Genomic DNA, 14,699 nt, shown 5'->3' on the forward strand with positions numbered 1-14,699 from the left:
CACACGGCTCCGCTCCGTACACCTCGTACACACACGGCTCCGCTCCGTACACCTCGTACACACACGGCTCCGCTCCGTACACCTCGTACACGCACGGCTCCGCTCCGTACACCTCGTACACGCGCGGCTCCTCTCCGTACACCTCGCACACACGCGGCTCCGCTCCGTACACCTCGTACACACGCTGCTCCGCTCTGTACACCTCGTACACACGCGGCTCCGCTCCGTACACCTCGTACACACGCGGCTCTGCTCCGTACACCTCGTACACACGCGGCTTCGCTCCGTACACCTATTACACACGCGGCTCTGCTACATCCACACTGTAAACCCCTCCTGACCCCACACATAAACTTCACCTCATCCAGCACCATGACAACCAGCACAGCAGAGTCCTGCATCCACTGAGGCCCCTGATCATGTGACCCCTGACTCCTCCCCTCCTGTGACCTCATCACAGGTCCTGTGCGCACAGAACAGCCATATATGTGGTGGCGGCTCTGCAGGTGGAGGTATGTGGAGATCCCCCATTACTATTAACCCCCTCAGTGCTGGTGGCATTTCTATTCTCGTTCCCATATAACTTACTGACAGACGTTTCTTCTCTTTCTCTGGAGCCAGAACTTCTGTTATTTTCCGTATTATTATTATTATAGCACCATTTATTCCATGGCGCTTTACATGTGAAAAAGGGGTATACGTAATAAAAAACAAGTACAATAATCTTTGAACAATTCAAGACACCGACTGATACAGGAGGAGAGAGGACCCTGCCCGCAAGGGCTCACAATCTACAAGGTAGGCGAGGGTCTGATATGTTGGGGTACAACGCTCCAGAGAAGGGCGGATGCACGGGAGAAATCTTGTATGCGATTGTGGGAAGAGGAGATAAGAGGGGAGTAGAGAAGGAGATCTTGTGAGGATCGGAGGTTGCGTACAGGTAAGTATCGGGAGACTAGGGCACAGATATATGGAGAAGTCAGGTTGTGGATAGCTTTGCATGCCAAGGTTAGGGTTTTGAACTGGAGTCTCTGAGTAATGGGGAACCAGGGAAGGGATTGACAGAGGGGAGAGGCCGTGGAATAGCGGGGGGACAGGTGGATTAGTCGGGCAGCAGAATTTAGGATAGATTGGAGGGGTGCGAGAGTGCTGCATGCCCACGTAGCGTTTTTCAAGCGTTTATGCTGCGGAATTTCCGCAGCGTAAACGCTTGTTAAACGCTAGGTAATCCGCACCCCATGGTCTCCAAGGGGATTCCGCAAGTTCTATGCAAATGCTGCGGATTTTTCCGCAGCGTTTATGCTGCGTTCAAAAATCTGCAGCATGTTCATTAATTTTGCGTTTCCGCAAGCGGAATTGCCTTTTGCAATGCATTAAAAAACGCAAGGCAATTCCGCATGTGGAAATCGAGCGATAAACGCGTGCGGAATTCCGCATGTGTTTTTAATTGCAGAAATGAAGCAGAAATTTTCTGCTTCATTTCTGCAACGTGGGCACATAGCCTTAGAAGGGAGGCCACAGAGCAGGAGGTTGCAGTAGTCAAGGCGGGAGATGATGAGGGAATGCTGTAGTGTTTTTGCAGATTCATGGTTGAGGAATGTGCGGACCCGGGAAATATTTTTGAGTTGGAGTCGGCAAGAAGTGGAAAGGGCTTCTATATCCGAGGCAGCAAGCTTGCGGGACTGGGTGGAGTGAGCAGACATTTACTTTGATGGATAGGTCAGGTAGGGGCGATGAATGAGATGGTGGAAAGATGATGAATTCTGTTTTATCCTTGTTTAAGTTTTAGAAATCTAGAAGAGATGATGAAACAGCAGACAGACATTGTGGGATTCTGGTTAGTAGGGAGGTGATATCGGGTTCAGAGAGGTAGATCTGTGTGTCGTCAGCATGAGGGTTAATAATGAGTCTTATTTAAAGGGAATCTGTCAGTAGGATCAACCCTCAGGAAAAACAATTAAAAAATACTTGTCAGCTCACGCAAGGCTAAATGTAACTCTCAGATCCAAAATAGTAAGTGAGGGATGCATGGAAGGCAATCCCAGCTCGTTCCTGGATCGAGTATCACTGAAGGAGCAATAACTTTAATAAAGCAATCCCAGAAGAATTAAAAATATATTTATTCTAAAATATTAACCCCTTTCTTACGTATGACCTAACAATAAAAGTACACATATTTGGTATCGCCGCGTCCGGAACGACCTGACCTATAAAATTGTCCCACTAGTGAACCTCGATAGTGAACACGCTAAAAAAAATAAAATAAAAAGCGAAGCAAAAAAACAATGCTTTATCATCATACCGCCAAACAAAAAATGAAATGACATGCGATCAGAAAGACGAGTCTAAATGAAAAATGGTACCGCTGAAAACGTCATCTTGTCCCGCAAAAAACAAGCCGCCATACAGCTCCATCAGCCGAAATAAAAAAGTTATAGCTCTCAGAATAAAATGATGCGAAAAAATATTTTTTTCTATAAAATAGCTTTTATTGTGTAAAAGCGCCAAAATGTAGAAAAACTATATAAATGTGGTACCACTGTAAATGTACTGACCCGAAGAATAACGCTGCTTTATCAATTTTACCACACGCGGAACAGCATAAAAAAAAAAAAAAACATTAAAAAAATTCTGGAATTGCTGTTTTTTGTTTATTCTGCCTCCCAAAAATCAGAATAGAAAGCGATCAAAAAAATGTCAAGTGCCTAAAAATGGCACCAATAAAAACGTAAAGTCATCCCGCAAAAAACAAGCCGTCACATGACTCTGTCGGCCAAAATATGGAAAAATTATAGCTCTCAAAATATGGCGATGCAAAAACTAGATTTTGCAAAAAAATGCGTCTTTTAGTGTGTGACAGCTGTCAATCATAAAAACCCGATATGATTCTGGTATCGCTGTAATCGCACCGACCCGATGAATAAAGTCGTCTAATCACTTATACCGCACAAGGAACGGCGTAAAAAAGAAACTCTAGGGTTAGGGTTAGGGTTGCGCTAGGGTCAGGGTTGTGTTAGGGTTAGGGTAGGGTTAGGGTTCGGCTAGGGATTTTTGTTTAAAAAAAAAAAAATGACGATATGGTGACTAGTGTTGCGCGCAAATGCTCGCTACTTGAGTTTGCATCAGGTGCTCAGGAATGCACTGAGTATCGTGGGTGCTCGAGTGACATGCTCGAGTCTCTGCCCCATATGCTTCGTGGCCAAAAAAACCTCGCGGGGATTGCCTGCCATGCACGATCGATCCCTGCATGTTTTTTTTTGGGTGTCTAATAACCGTGAAACATGCGAGTGGGGACTCAAGCATGTCACTCGAGCACACGCGATACATGGTGCATACCCAAGTACCCGATGCAAACTCAAGTAGTGAGCACTTGCGCTCAAGACTAATGACAACTTATTCAATATGATGACCTAATGTTATCAAATTCTGTGTCGTACCTCTGGACTCAAAATGTTCACTATACCCCTTGATAAAATCCTTGAGTTTCCAAAATGGGGTCACTTGTGGGGGGGTTTCTACTGTTTAGGCACATCAGGGGCTTTCCAAACGCGACATGGCGTCTGCTCTCAATTCCAGCCAATTTTCCGTTCAAAAAGTCACACAATGCTCCTTCCCTTCTGAACTCTGCCGTGCGCCCAAACACTGTATTTTCCCCACATATGGGGTATTGGCGTACTCAGGAGAAATTGCACAAAAGTTTTTGGGGTCCATTTTCTCCTCTTACCCTTGTGAAAATAAAAAAATTGGGGCTAAAACATTATTTTTGTGGAAAAAGTTAGATTTTTTTTTTATTTTCACGGCTCCATGTTATAAACTTCTGCAAAGCTCTTGGGGGTTTAGGGTGCTCACCACACATCTAGATAAGTTCCCTGAGGGGCCTAGTTTCCAAAATGGTGTCACTTGTGGGGTTTTTCTACTGTTTAGGCACATCAGGGGCACATCCGCTAAGTATTCAATTAAATTTTAGATTCAAAAAGTCAAATGGCGCTCCTTCCCTTCCGAACCCTGCGATGCGCCCAAACAGTGTTTTTTCCCAATATATGGGTTATCTGCTTGCTCAGGAGAAATTGCACAACAAACTGCATGGTGCAATTTCTCCTGTTACCCTCATGAAAATGAAAAATTGGAGGCTGAAAAACATTTTTGTTGCAAAAATGTGAAAAAATGTTTACGGCTCAATGTTCTAAACTTCGGTGAAGCACCTGGGGGTTCAAGGTGCTTACCACACATCTAGATACGTTCCCTGAGGGGTCTTGTTTCCAAAATGGTGTCATTTGCCGGGGGTTTCCACTGTTTAGGCACATCCGGGGCTATCCAAACGCAACATGGCGTCCGCTAATTATTCATGCAAATTTTACATTCAAAAAGTCAAATGGCGCCTTCTCTTCTGAGCTCTTCCTAACAGTGTTTTTTTTTCCCACGTATGGAGTATCTGCGTGCTCAGGGGAAATTGCACAACAAATTTTGGGGTCCATTTTTTCCTGTTACCCCTACGAAAATAAAAAAAAATTGGGTCTAAAGTAACATTTTTGTGAAAAAAGTTAGATGTTAATTTTTTTCTTCCACAATCCAAAAATTCCTGTGAAGCACCTGAAGGGTTAATAAAGTTCTTGACTGTGGTTTTGAGCACCTTGAGGGGTGCAGTTTTTAGAATGGTGTCACTTTTAGGTATTTTCTGTCATACAGACCCCTCAAAGTGACTTCAAATGTGATGTGGTCCCTAAAAAAATGGTTTTGTAAATTTTGTTGGAAAAATGAGAAATCGCTGGTCAACTTTTAACCCTTATAGCTCCCTAATAAAAAAAAAAAAAAATTGGGGTTCCAAAATTGTGCTGATATAAAGTAGACATGTGGGAAATGTTATTTATTAACTATTTTGTGTGACATATCTCCTTGATTTAAGGGCATAAAAAATTCAAATTTTGAAAATTGCAAAATTTTCAAAATTTTCGTTTTTTTCACAAATAAACGCAAGTGATATCGAAGAAATGTTACCACTATCATGAAGTACAATATGTCACGAAAAAACAATCTCAGAATCAGGGGGATCCGTTGAAGCGTTCCAGAGTAATTACCTCATAAAGTGACAGTGGTCAGAATTGTAAAAATTGGCCTGGTCATTAACGTGCAAACCACCCTCGGGGGTAAAGGGTTTATAAACAACGGTAAAAAAAAATATTAAAATCACATGGATACGGTGACGTGTTTCGAACCGCAAGGGTCCCTAATCGTAACCTATTTCTGAAGCCATACTTATTTATATATAAATGAAAGAGGAGTGGCAACAAGAATTATTTTAGACATATATATGACAATACAAAATTCATGTCCCTAATGCAAATATTTTAAATCTGTTTTATGATTTAGACCAGTGTTTCCCAAACCCCATCCTCACGGCCCCCCACAGGTCATGTTTTCAGGATCTCCTTAGTATTGCACAGGTGAGAGAATACCTGATGCCTTGATGATACTTCAGTTACCTGTGTAATACTAAGGAGATCCTGAAAACATGACCTGTGGGGGGCCGTGAGGATGGGGTTTGGGAAACACTGATTTAGACCTTCTGGTGTGCGGGTTTCCATGTCACATGTCAAAAAAACAGCGTGCTTCACGCATTAGAAGCTTACATCTACGGTCAGTGTCTGTTAACCTTTTCTATGCAAAAGGCACAAAAATGTGTTAGATCACCAGAATAAATATCCAAAAAATGACGTTATGCTCCTGAAAATGATTTTTGGGTGATTATTATTTTCTGTCTGAGAACCCTAGATTTGCTCAGAAATATGCTTTTTCCATTTCCTAGTTGTTTTTTACATGCAGCACAATTGATGGTATAAACAACATACTTAGAATTACAATTTATAAATGATATTATTTGGTAAATATTATTGGTGATGTGTGAAGTGAATTGATTGGTTTTATATATGTATCTACATATGCTACATCGTGATATTGCACATGGAAATGACCCTTTTACAGAAAGCCTTGTATCCCTGGGTTTTTGTTCTGAAGTGTACAGACTAGGAGAAATCAAGGTGTAAAATGGAGGTAGAGTGTCATCAGCATATAGATGGTACTGGAAGCAATGGGACTTTGAGTTGTCCCAGGCCAAAGGTATAGATAATAATAATAATATTTTTTTATTTATATAGCGCCAACATATTCCGCAGCACTTTACAATTAAGCGGGGGCATGTACAGACAATAAATTCAATACAAGGTAAGACAGTTTAAACAGTTACATTAGGAGTAAGGTCCCTGCTCGCAAGCTTATAATCTACAATGAGTAGGGGTCCCAGGACAGGGCCTTGAGGGACTCCAACAGAGAGAGGATGAGATGAAAAGGTAGTGTGGGAGTGGGAGATTCTTGTACTCAAATATGGAGGAGATGCCTTGCTAAGATATTAAATGTTCCAGTCCATAAATAGAAAGAACGCGTAGATGTTTTATTCTATCACCCCATATTGGCCATATGTTTCCTCTTATTATCTCCAGAAATTGTATTATTATATAGGATCTTTATGATGTTACATCTTCTGCCCACTCGGGTCCCTACAATACTGGATCTTCTATAAAAGAGAATTTTGCTGATTGATCTGTCAAGGATGGATGGGAACAGGGATATGATGGCGGAGAAGATATTACACCTCACCCTTGAGATCCTCTTCCGGCTTACTGGAGAGGTGAGAGATTCTGATGACGTCACATTACATCATTCTTATCTATGGGAATAACAGATGGACAGAACTGGAGAGGTGAGAGGTGACGACTCTGGAAATGTCTGTAGTGAGATTTATTAATGTGTCTCTCCATAACTAGGATTACATAGTCGTGAAGAAGACCTCTAGTGACCACTGTCAGGCCCCTGTGTCTGAGCGATGGGTAAGACCCCTGAGTCCAATCATAGGGCTTCTACCTCACCCACTGATACATGAGGACATCAATGACCAGAAGATCCTAGAACTCACCTACAAGATGATTGAGCTGCTGACTGGAGAGGTGAAACTGCTGGGAATGCTGGAAATTTTATACAGTAACGCTATGAAGGGATCGTGGGGATGACTGTATCATTGTATGTGTCAGGTTCCTATGAGGTGTCATGATGTCACCATCTATTTCTCCATGGAGGAGTGGGAGTATTTAGAAGGACACAAAGATCTGTACAAGGACGTCATGATGGAGGTTCCCCAGCCCCTCACATCACCAGGTAATAGAGAGGACTAAATACACACGGCCTATAATTATCTGTATGTAAAGAATGAATTCAGTCCCTGTATTGTTTTCTCCAGTTCTATCCAGTGAGAGGACAACACCAGAGAGATGTCCCCGTCCTCTTCTTCCACAGGACTGTAACCAAGAAGATCCCAATGCTCCTGAGGATCATCAGGTAGATGGAGAGAAGGTGTCATGAGATCTTATCTATGATGTGTAGAAGGCTGTGAAGTTCTTGTGTTCAATCTTGCTTTATCCCCCAGTATTATACACTAAATGGGCAATTTATTAGAGACACCTGTATAGACTAGTTAATGTGGAGTGCAGAAGAATATCAGTAATTTGTTTTCCTTGGATCTTTGTAATGTAAATACTTATTATAATGGGAGAAACAAGTAATCTGAACAACTTTGAAAGTTATTTATGTGCAATGGTGTGGAGAGTACATGGAGAATTTTCTGATGGAGGAAAAACATCCAGTGAACATGGATCTAATTTCTGACTACTGCACAAAGCTGTTGTAACGATTCCACCCCCAATGTGTCTTAGGACGCAGTGATTAAAAACACAGTTGCGAGGACGTGCTGAGCTGTCTGTGTTTTTATTGACAGCCCGGCCGTACAATCTGAGACTGGGAGGTGCTGAGCTGTCGCCAGATGCTCCCTGTTTCCTTGATTGCTCAGCTATTTAACTGGGTTAGCAGTCCCAGATAGCTGCCAGCCGTAGCTTCAGCTTTGTGTGGTTTGTTTTCCCTGTGCCTTGCTTGTTGATCTATCACTGTCTGACCTTGGATCTTGTTCTAACCATCCATTTGTCTAATCCTTTTGCTCTGATCTGCTATCCTTCCGGTATTTTGACTTTAGTCCGTTACCTAACGTCTTTATTAGAGATGAGCGTTGTTCTACTCGAACTGTTCGCCAATCTCAAATTTGAGCTGTTTTGGGCGGTGTTCGAGCCGTTCGGCGAACACGAACAATTTGAGAAAAATTCGGCTGTTCGAGGTTATGTTCGATAACTGTTCGTGCACCAAAATCATAACTGGATTTTTTCTCAGTAATGATGAAAATTAATGTTAATACGCAGTTTGAGTGTACAGCGGGGTGGGGGGAGGGGCAGGGGATGGATCTCTGCAGGAACAATGAAGATCTCCATTTTTTTTTCTCTTTCCCGCATTTGCAGTGGGGAGGTGCAATCTGTCAGCCTATCAGCAGCGCACACATGGAGCGAAGTGCTTTTTTTCACACAAGCAAGGGCATGTGTCATTGGCAGTGTATGTCACATGTCCTTGCCCTATAAGACCAAGCCATTTTCCCCGTCGCCACCATTTTCTCACTGCTGCAGCTGCGTGTTAGACGGCACCGCTGTTGCTGTGTGCGCTATACCTTGTTAATTTCAAGCCAATTTTCGCACAAATCTACAGATAGCTTGGGAGTAGGGAATAGTTGTGATTGCAGTCCTTTTAAGGACTAGGTTACAGCATTTCCTACGACTTTTATCAGGCAGGTCTGTGCTCTTAAATAGATAGATTGTGGGAGTAAAGACTGATTGTAATTGGAGTCCTTTTCAGGACTAGGTTACATCAGTTCCTATCAGTTTTTGCCAGGCAGGTCTGTGCCAGTGCTGTGCAAGTTTTTTTCACAGCATTTGGCTGAATCTAGCAAAGCTAATCCTTTTTGGCCTATTGCAGAGTATGTTAGTCAGTGAAGTAGCCTATCTGTGTTGCAAGATATACCACCTGTGTATAGAATACCAATTTTTTTACTGCACCTAGTGAAGTAAAATCTTTTGGGCATAGCATCATTCTATTAGTCTATCTATACTGACCTCCATCAGGTTGCAAATTGAATATAATTTTTTTCTGCATCTAGCTCTGAAAAAATTTTGGGCTTCTAGCTGTGTGTGGGACTTGTTGTATTAGTCCATCTATACTGACCTCCATCAGGTTGCAAATTGAATATAATTTTTATCTGCATCTAGCTCTGAAAAAATATTTGGCCTTCTAGCAGTGTGTGGGACTTTCTCTATTAGTCCATCTATACTGACCTCCATCAGGTTGCAAATTAAAAATAATTTTTATCTGCATCTACCTCTGAAAAAATATTTGGGCTTCTAGCTGTGTGTGGGACTTGTTCTATTAATCCATCTATACAGACCTCCATCAGGTTGCAAACTGAATATATTTTTTTCTGCATCTACCTCTGAAAAAATATTGGGCTTCTAGCTGTGTGTGGGACTTGTTGTATTAGTCCATCTATACTGACCTCCATCAGGTTGCAAACTGAATATATTTTTTTCTGCATCTACCTCTGAAAAAATATTGGGCTTCTAGCTGTGTGTGGGACTTGTTCTATTAATCCATCTATACAGACCTCCATCAGGTTGCAAACTGAATATATTTTTTTCTGCATCTACCTCTGAAAAAATATTGGGCTTCTAGCTGTGTGTGGGACTTGTTGTATTAGTCCATCTATACTGACCTCCATCAGGTTGCAAATTAAAAATAATTTTTATCTGCATCTACCTCTGAAAAAATATTTGGGCTTCTAGCTGTGTGTGGGACTTGTTCTATTAGTCCATCTATACTGACCTCCATCAGGTTGCAAACTGAATATATTTTTTTCTGCATCTACCTCTGAAAAAATATTGGGCTTCTAGCTGTGTGTGGGACTTGTTCTATTAATCCATCTATACAGACCTCCATCAGGTTGCAAATTGAATATAATTTTTATCTGCATCTACCTCTGAAAAAATATTTGGGCTTCTAGCTGTGTGTGGGACTTGTTCTATTAGTCCATCTATACTGACCTCCATCAGGTTGCAAATTGAATATAATTTTTATCTGCATCTAGCTCTGAAAAAATATTTGGCCTTCTAGCAGTGTGTGGGACTTTCTCTATTAGTCCATCTATACTGAACTCCATCAGGTTGCAAATTGAATATAATTTTTATCTGCATCTAGCTCTGAAAAAATATTTGGCCTTCTAGCAGTGTGTGGGACTTTCTCTATTAGTCCATCTATACTGACCTCCATCAGGTTGCAAATTAAAAATAATTTTTATCTGCATCTACCTCTGAAAAAATATTTGGGCTTCTAGCAGTGTGTGGGACTCATTGTATTAGGCCATCTATACCAAGCTCCACCAGCTTTGAAATTAATAATAATTTTTAGCTGCATCTAGCCCTGAAAATAATTTTTCCCAATAGTGGTAGCAATAGAAATATGGGGCGCGCGCCTGGCTAACAAAAATATACGCTTCATAACACAAAACACCAGCCTAGCGCACTGCATTAATAAGATGGCATCATCGTCTCTCCCAGTGCTAGGCCTACTACGCAGGCTAGTATTCCTGTGCCTAAAACACAATGTATGGGTCCGCGCTAGCCACTATGCTGAGGGGTATAAAGCTGCTGCTAACGCTTTATAACAATTTAATTGGCAGATTTTCACAGAGCTCTTCCACAACGCCCACCCAGCGGGCAACAGTTGCCCACCCTCCCTATGGGATCTAGTGGCGAATAGTTGATGCCATTAATCAGAGCGTCAGTTGCCCCTTCAACGTGGCAAGCATACGGTAAGGCATGGGAAGAGTGGACACGACTAGTAGCAGGCAGACGGGTTGACCAATGTGAACAAGCCAGATCACAAGTCACCATAGAATTTCTCCACCAGCTAATGATGAGGGGCATATCAGGGGCGTCAGCGCAGCGGTGTCTGACCGGAGTAGCATTTCACTTCCAACTACTGAATTGGGGAGATGTGACAAAGAGATTCATCATCAGACAATCCATAAAAGGGTGGAAAAGGGGTCAGCCAAGTCAGGAATGTAGAGGTCCCGTCCCGTGTCACTAAAACTGATTTCTCACATCTTATCCCTAACACCATTAACATGACACTCACAATTTGAAGCAACACTAATGTCTACTGCATTTGTGATCGCCTTCTTCGGGGCGCTATGTATAAGCGAATTAGTCCCTCAATCCAAAATTACCACCAGTGGACGCTTATTACACCAGGAAGTAGTCATAGCCAATAATGCAATACGTGTACGCATACACCAATCGAAAACGGTTCCAGCGGGCAGGGGTACTTGGGTACTTCTACAACCCACAAACGGTACACTGAGTCGGGTAACAATAGTAAAAACATATCTAACCATCAGATCACAAAGTAATTTCTTCGTATCACACATTGATGGAACTCCATTATCAAGATACCTGTTCCAAGCTATATTTAATAAATGCATAACATCGGCAGGGAACCACCCCAAAGATTACGGGACACACTCATTCCGCATAGGTGCGGCCACGGAAGCAGCAAGAGCAGGACTGTCAGAAACGGAAGTTCAGAGGATAGGGAGATGGCGATCCACGTGTTTGGCGAGATACATAAGACCGGACTTGTTATCCTAACGTGGTTTGTTTCTTTTACAGGTGACGCTAAGCCAACAGTGTGAGTGATAGGCCACTCGTATATATATTGGGCACAAAAAAGGGCGAAAGTCCGTCCAGGCGGGAGGAAATTAGAGTTTCATAACACATATTTCAACTGGAGAGGTATTAGAGGCCTGCTATGGCCACAGGTACTAATGGAGGTAATCAAGGTAGGGAGAGAGGCAAGAGGTCCGGTCATCTTAGTTATACAGGCCGGGGGAAACAACCTAGGTCATCACAAGAGCGCATAACTAATGGCAATAATGAAACTAGACACTGAGCGCTTCAGAGAATTTTTCACAAAATTAGCTATAGTATGGTCAGAGATTGTGCCGATAGCGGTATGGCAAGGTGCGCGAGACATCACGGCCATCGAATGGACAAGGCGGGTAATAAATATTCGGGTGGCAAAATTTAGAAGAGACAGAGGCGGTGTAGTGATACGACACCGACAACTGGAAGGAGATAAAGCAGGCCTCATACGGCCCGACGGTGTTCACTTAATAGATATTGGACTGGACATATTCCTGTCAGGACTCCAGGACGGAGTGGAACAAGCGTGAAGAGTGATGGGTGGGGGTCAGAGTCCTGCATACGAGTACGCTGGATCCTCCGTGGCCTGGAAATAGAAAGGACATGTTGGAGAGTTACACTTGTTGGCCAACTTGCCGGAGTGGGGACCCAGGGCATGCTGCAACAAGCTGAATTATTTTAGAAATAAAATACCTTTCTAATGGAATGAGTATAAAGAGTTAATAAAGCTGTGACCGATCCTCACCCATCCAGTTGTAAGAGTTACATTATTGGGTTGTCCATGAAAGGGGGGCGGTAGGGGGGCTGAGCATCTGGGTTTGGTTGGGGGTCCCCACAGTCTGCCTAGGCTAGATTAATTTAAAAATTCTTATTAGATACACAGGCGGTGCAGCTTGCTTCGCAGCTGGGCTACTACGCCTAAAGTATTGCCTAGGCTAGATGCAGTTAAAAATTCTACGCTGACTAGCAGACACTGAAGATTTGGAGCAGACCTCTGAGTAAACAGCTCTTCAGACTCAACCATCTGTGTTACCCCCAGCCATAGTGTATGTAGTTTCTTACAGTTAAAAGGGGGGGGGTGCGACCCAGCCCACCTGGAATTGACGATGCCAACGTCACGTAAGACACAGCAAGGGGACTCCCAAAATTGTGGCACAGACACCACTTAACCCTAGAACGCATACCTGTGGCCTTGCAGGCCCGCCCAGTTAATTGTTTTCTATTTTCTGCAAGATTGCTTTAGTTAGAATTTTGAAACTCTAGGTATTCTTCATGTATATAGTTGTTTGTCATTTGAGTTTGAGTTATTCCATGTTATTTGCACACGGGCCTAAAGGGCCCCAGGTATGTGAAAGTGTAGATTTTTATGGTCATGCGTTCTAGGGTTAAGTGGCATCAATTGCCCCACTGTTGCTTAAAACGGATGGTGAGGTGATTTTACCAAATCCCCAAGCTTTTAGTCTCCCAAGGATGACACAGGGGTAGAAATGTCCTTGCGAATCCATGATTTGATCATCTTTATGAACATGAGTCTGTCTACATTCTCAGTGGACAGCCAGCCGCGTGCGCTTATCTGTCAGCACACCACCAGCAGCGCTGAACACACGTTCAGAGAGAACGCTGGCTGCATTGCATGACAAGATCTCCAAGGCGTGAGTGGCGAGCTCCGGCGATTTTTCAAGATTGGAATACGAAAATGAGCAAGGGTCCAGTGACACAGTCATGGCTTCGATGTTCACTTGGAGATTCTCCTGTACCATCCTCTCTAGGCATTGACTATGTGTCAGACTTCTTGTCTCCTGTGGCCTTGCAAAGGATGGTCTAAAAAAGTGGTGAAACGATTCCACAAAATTGCTGTTACCAGCAGATACTGTGTTACTGTTACTGTTTGCGTGATGAAGACTCGACAGTCCCACCGTTGGCAAGTTAGAACTGTGAGATTCACGAAGTGCACCACTGGTGTTTTGTGGAAAAGCACATGTAAGATTCTGCAACAGATACTCCTGCATTCGTCAATACCTTTTTATGGCAGGAATTATTTCGGCAAATATACTTTAGTACCGGGGATCTAAGAGTGTGGCAACCCAGTAGTCGGGATTACTTCGAATTCTGACAATCCGGGGGTCATGTTGCAGGTAGTGCAGCAAGAAGGCACTCATGTGTCTTGCGCATCCAGAAGGACCAAGTCCTTGTTGTGTTGGTAGCGAGGTAAGAATTATGCTTCCTTCCTCTGCCCTCTCCCTCCAACCTCGCACAACAGAAATGTGATCAAGGTCTCCCTCATCTGATGAGTCTTCCATGCCCATTGCCAGTTCGTCCTCCACTTCTTCCTCGGCTCCTGCACCTTCCTCAACAGTTTGGCTGCTACCATGCGCCCTGGTTAATCCCTCTCCCCCACCCTCCCATGCCTGCCGCCTTGGTGCTGCCAACCGTCTGGACCTTGGAGATGTTATCCCTTCCGCATACGACTCCTCCTCTACTTCCTCCACCTCCTCTTGTCCCACCACCTGACTCCGAATTCTGTTTAACATGTGCTCCAGCATGTAAATCACCGTAATAGTCATGCTGATAATGGCATCGTCAGCACTAAACATCTTCGTCGCCATTTCAAGACTGTGCAGAAGGGTGCATAGGTCCCTGATCTGAGACCACTCCTCCAGCGTGATTTGCCCCACCTCTGGATCTCGGCCCAGGCTATACGTCAGAACGTATTGCACCAGGGCTTGTCGGTGCTGCCACAGTCGCTGCAACATGTGCAGAGTTGAATTCCACCGTGTCGGCACATCGCATTTCAGCCGGTGAACTGGCAGGCCCAATGACTTCTGTAGAGATGTAAGTCGTTGAACTGCGGGATGCGAACGGCGGAAGTGAGCACACAGCGACCGTGCACTCTGCAGAAGGCCATCTAGTCCGGGATAGTGGGCTAAAAATTGCTGGACAACCAGGTTCAACACGTGAGCCATACAAGGCACGTGTGTGACATTGCCCCGGCGAAGTGCCGCACCCAGGTTTGCAGCATTGTCG

General features: G+C 43.6%; 1 protein-coding gene across 1 annotated transcript in view; it reads left to right on the plus strand.

Moving 5' to 3' along the window:
* The first annotated feature begins 459 nt into the window (after positions 1-459).
* LOC141272039 (uncharacterized) overlaps positions 460-14,699 on the plus strand; it is a 59,963-nt gene continuing 45,723 nt past the window's right edge. The window contains exons 1-5 of the mRNA XM_073682328.1: positions 460-798; positions 6,514-6,682; positions 6,819-6,998; positions 7,083-7,206; positions 7,289-7,386. Coding sequence (XP_073538429.1) covers positions 6,605-6,682; positions 6,819-6,998; positions 7,083-7,206; positions 7,289-7,386 — 480 coding nt within the window. The 5' untranslated portion in view covers positions 460-798; positions 6,514-6,604. The remainder of the gene's footprint in view (positions 799-6,513; positions 6,683-6,818; positions 6,999-7,082; positions 7,207-7,288; positions 7,387-14,699) is intronic.

This window comes from Phyllobates terribilis, unplaced genomic scaffold (genome assembly GCF_046119375.1).
Source record: "Phyllobates terribilis strain yellow unplaced genomic scaffold, ASM4611937v1 Scaffold_5__5_contigs__length_657084704, whole genome shotgun sequence".
In the NCBI taxonomy this organism is placed as follows: Eukaryota; Metazoa; Chordata; class Amphibia; order Anura; family Dendrobatidae; genus Phyllobates; species Phyllobates terribilis.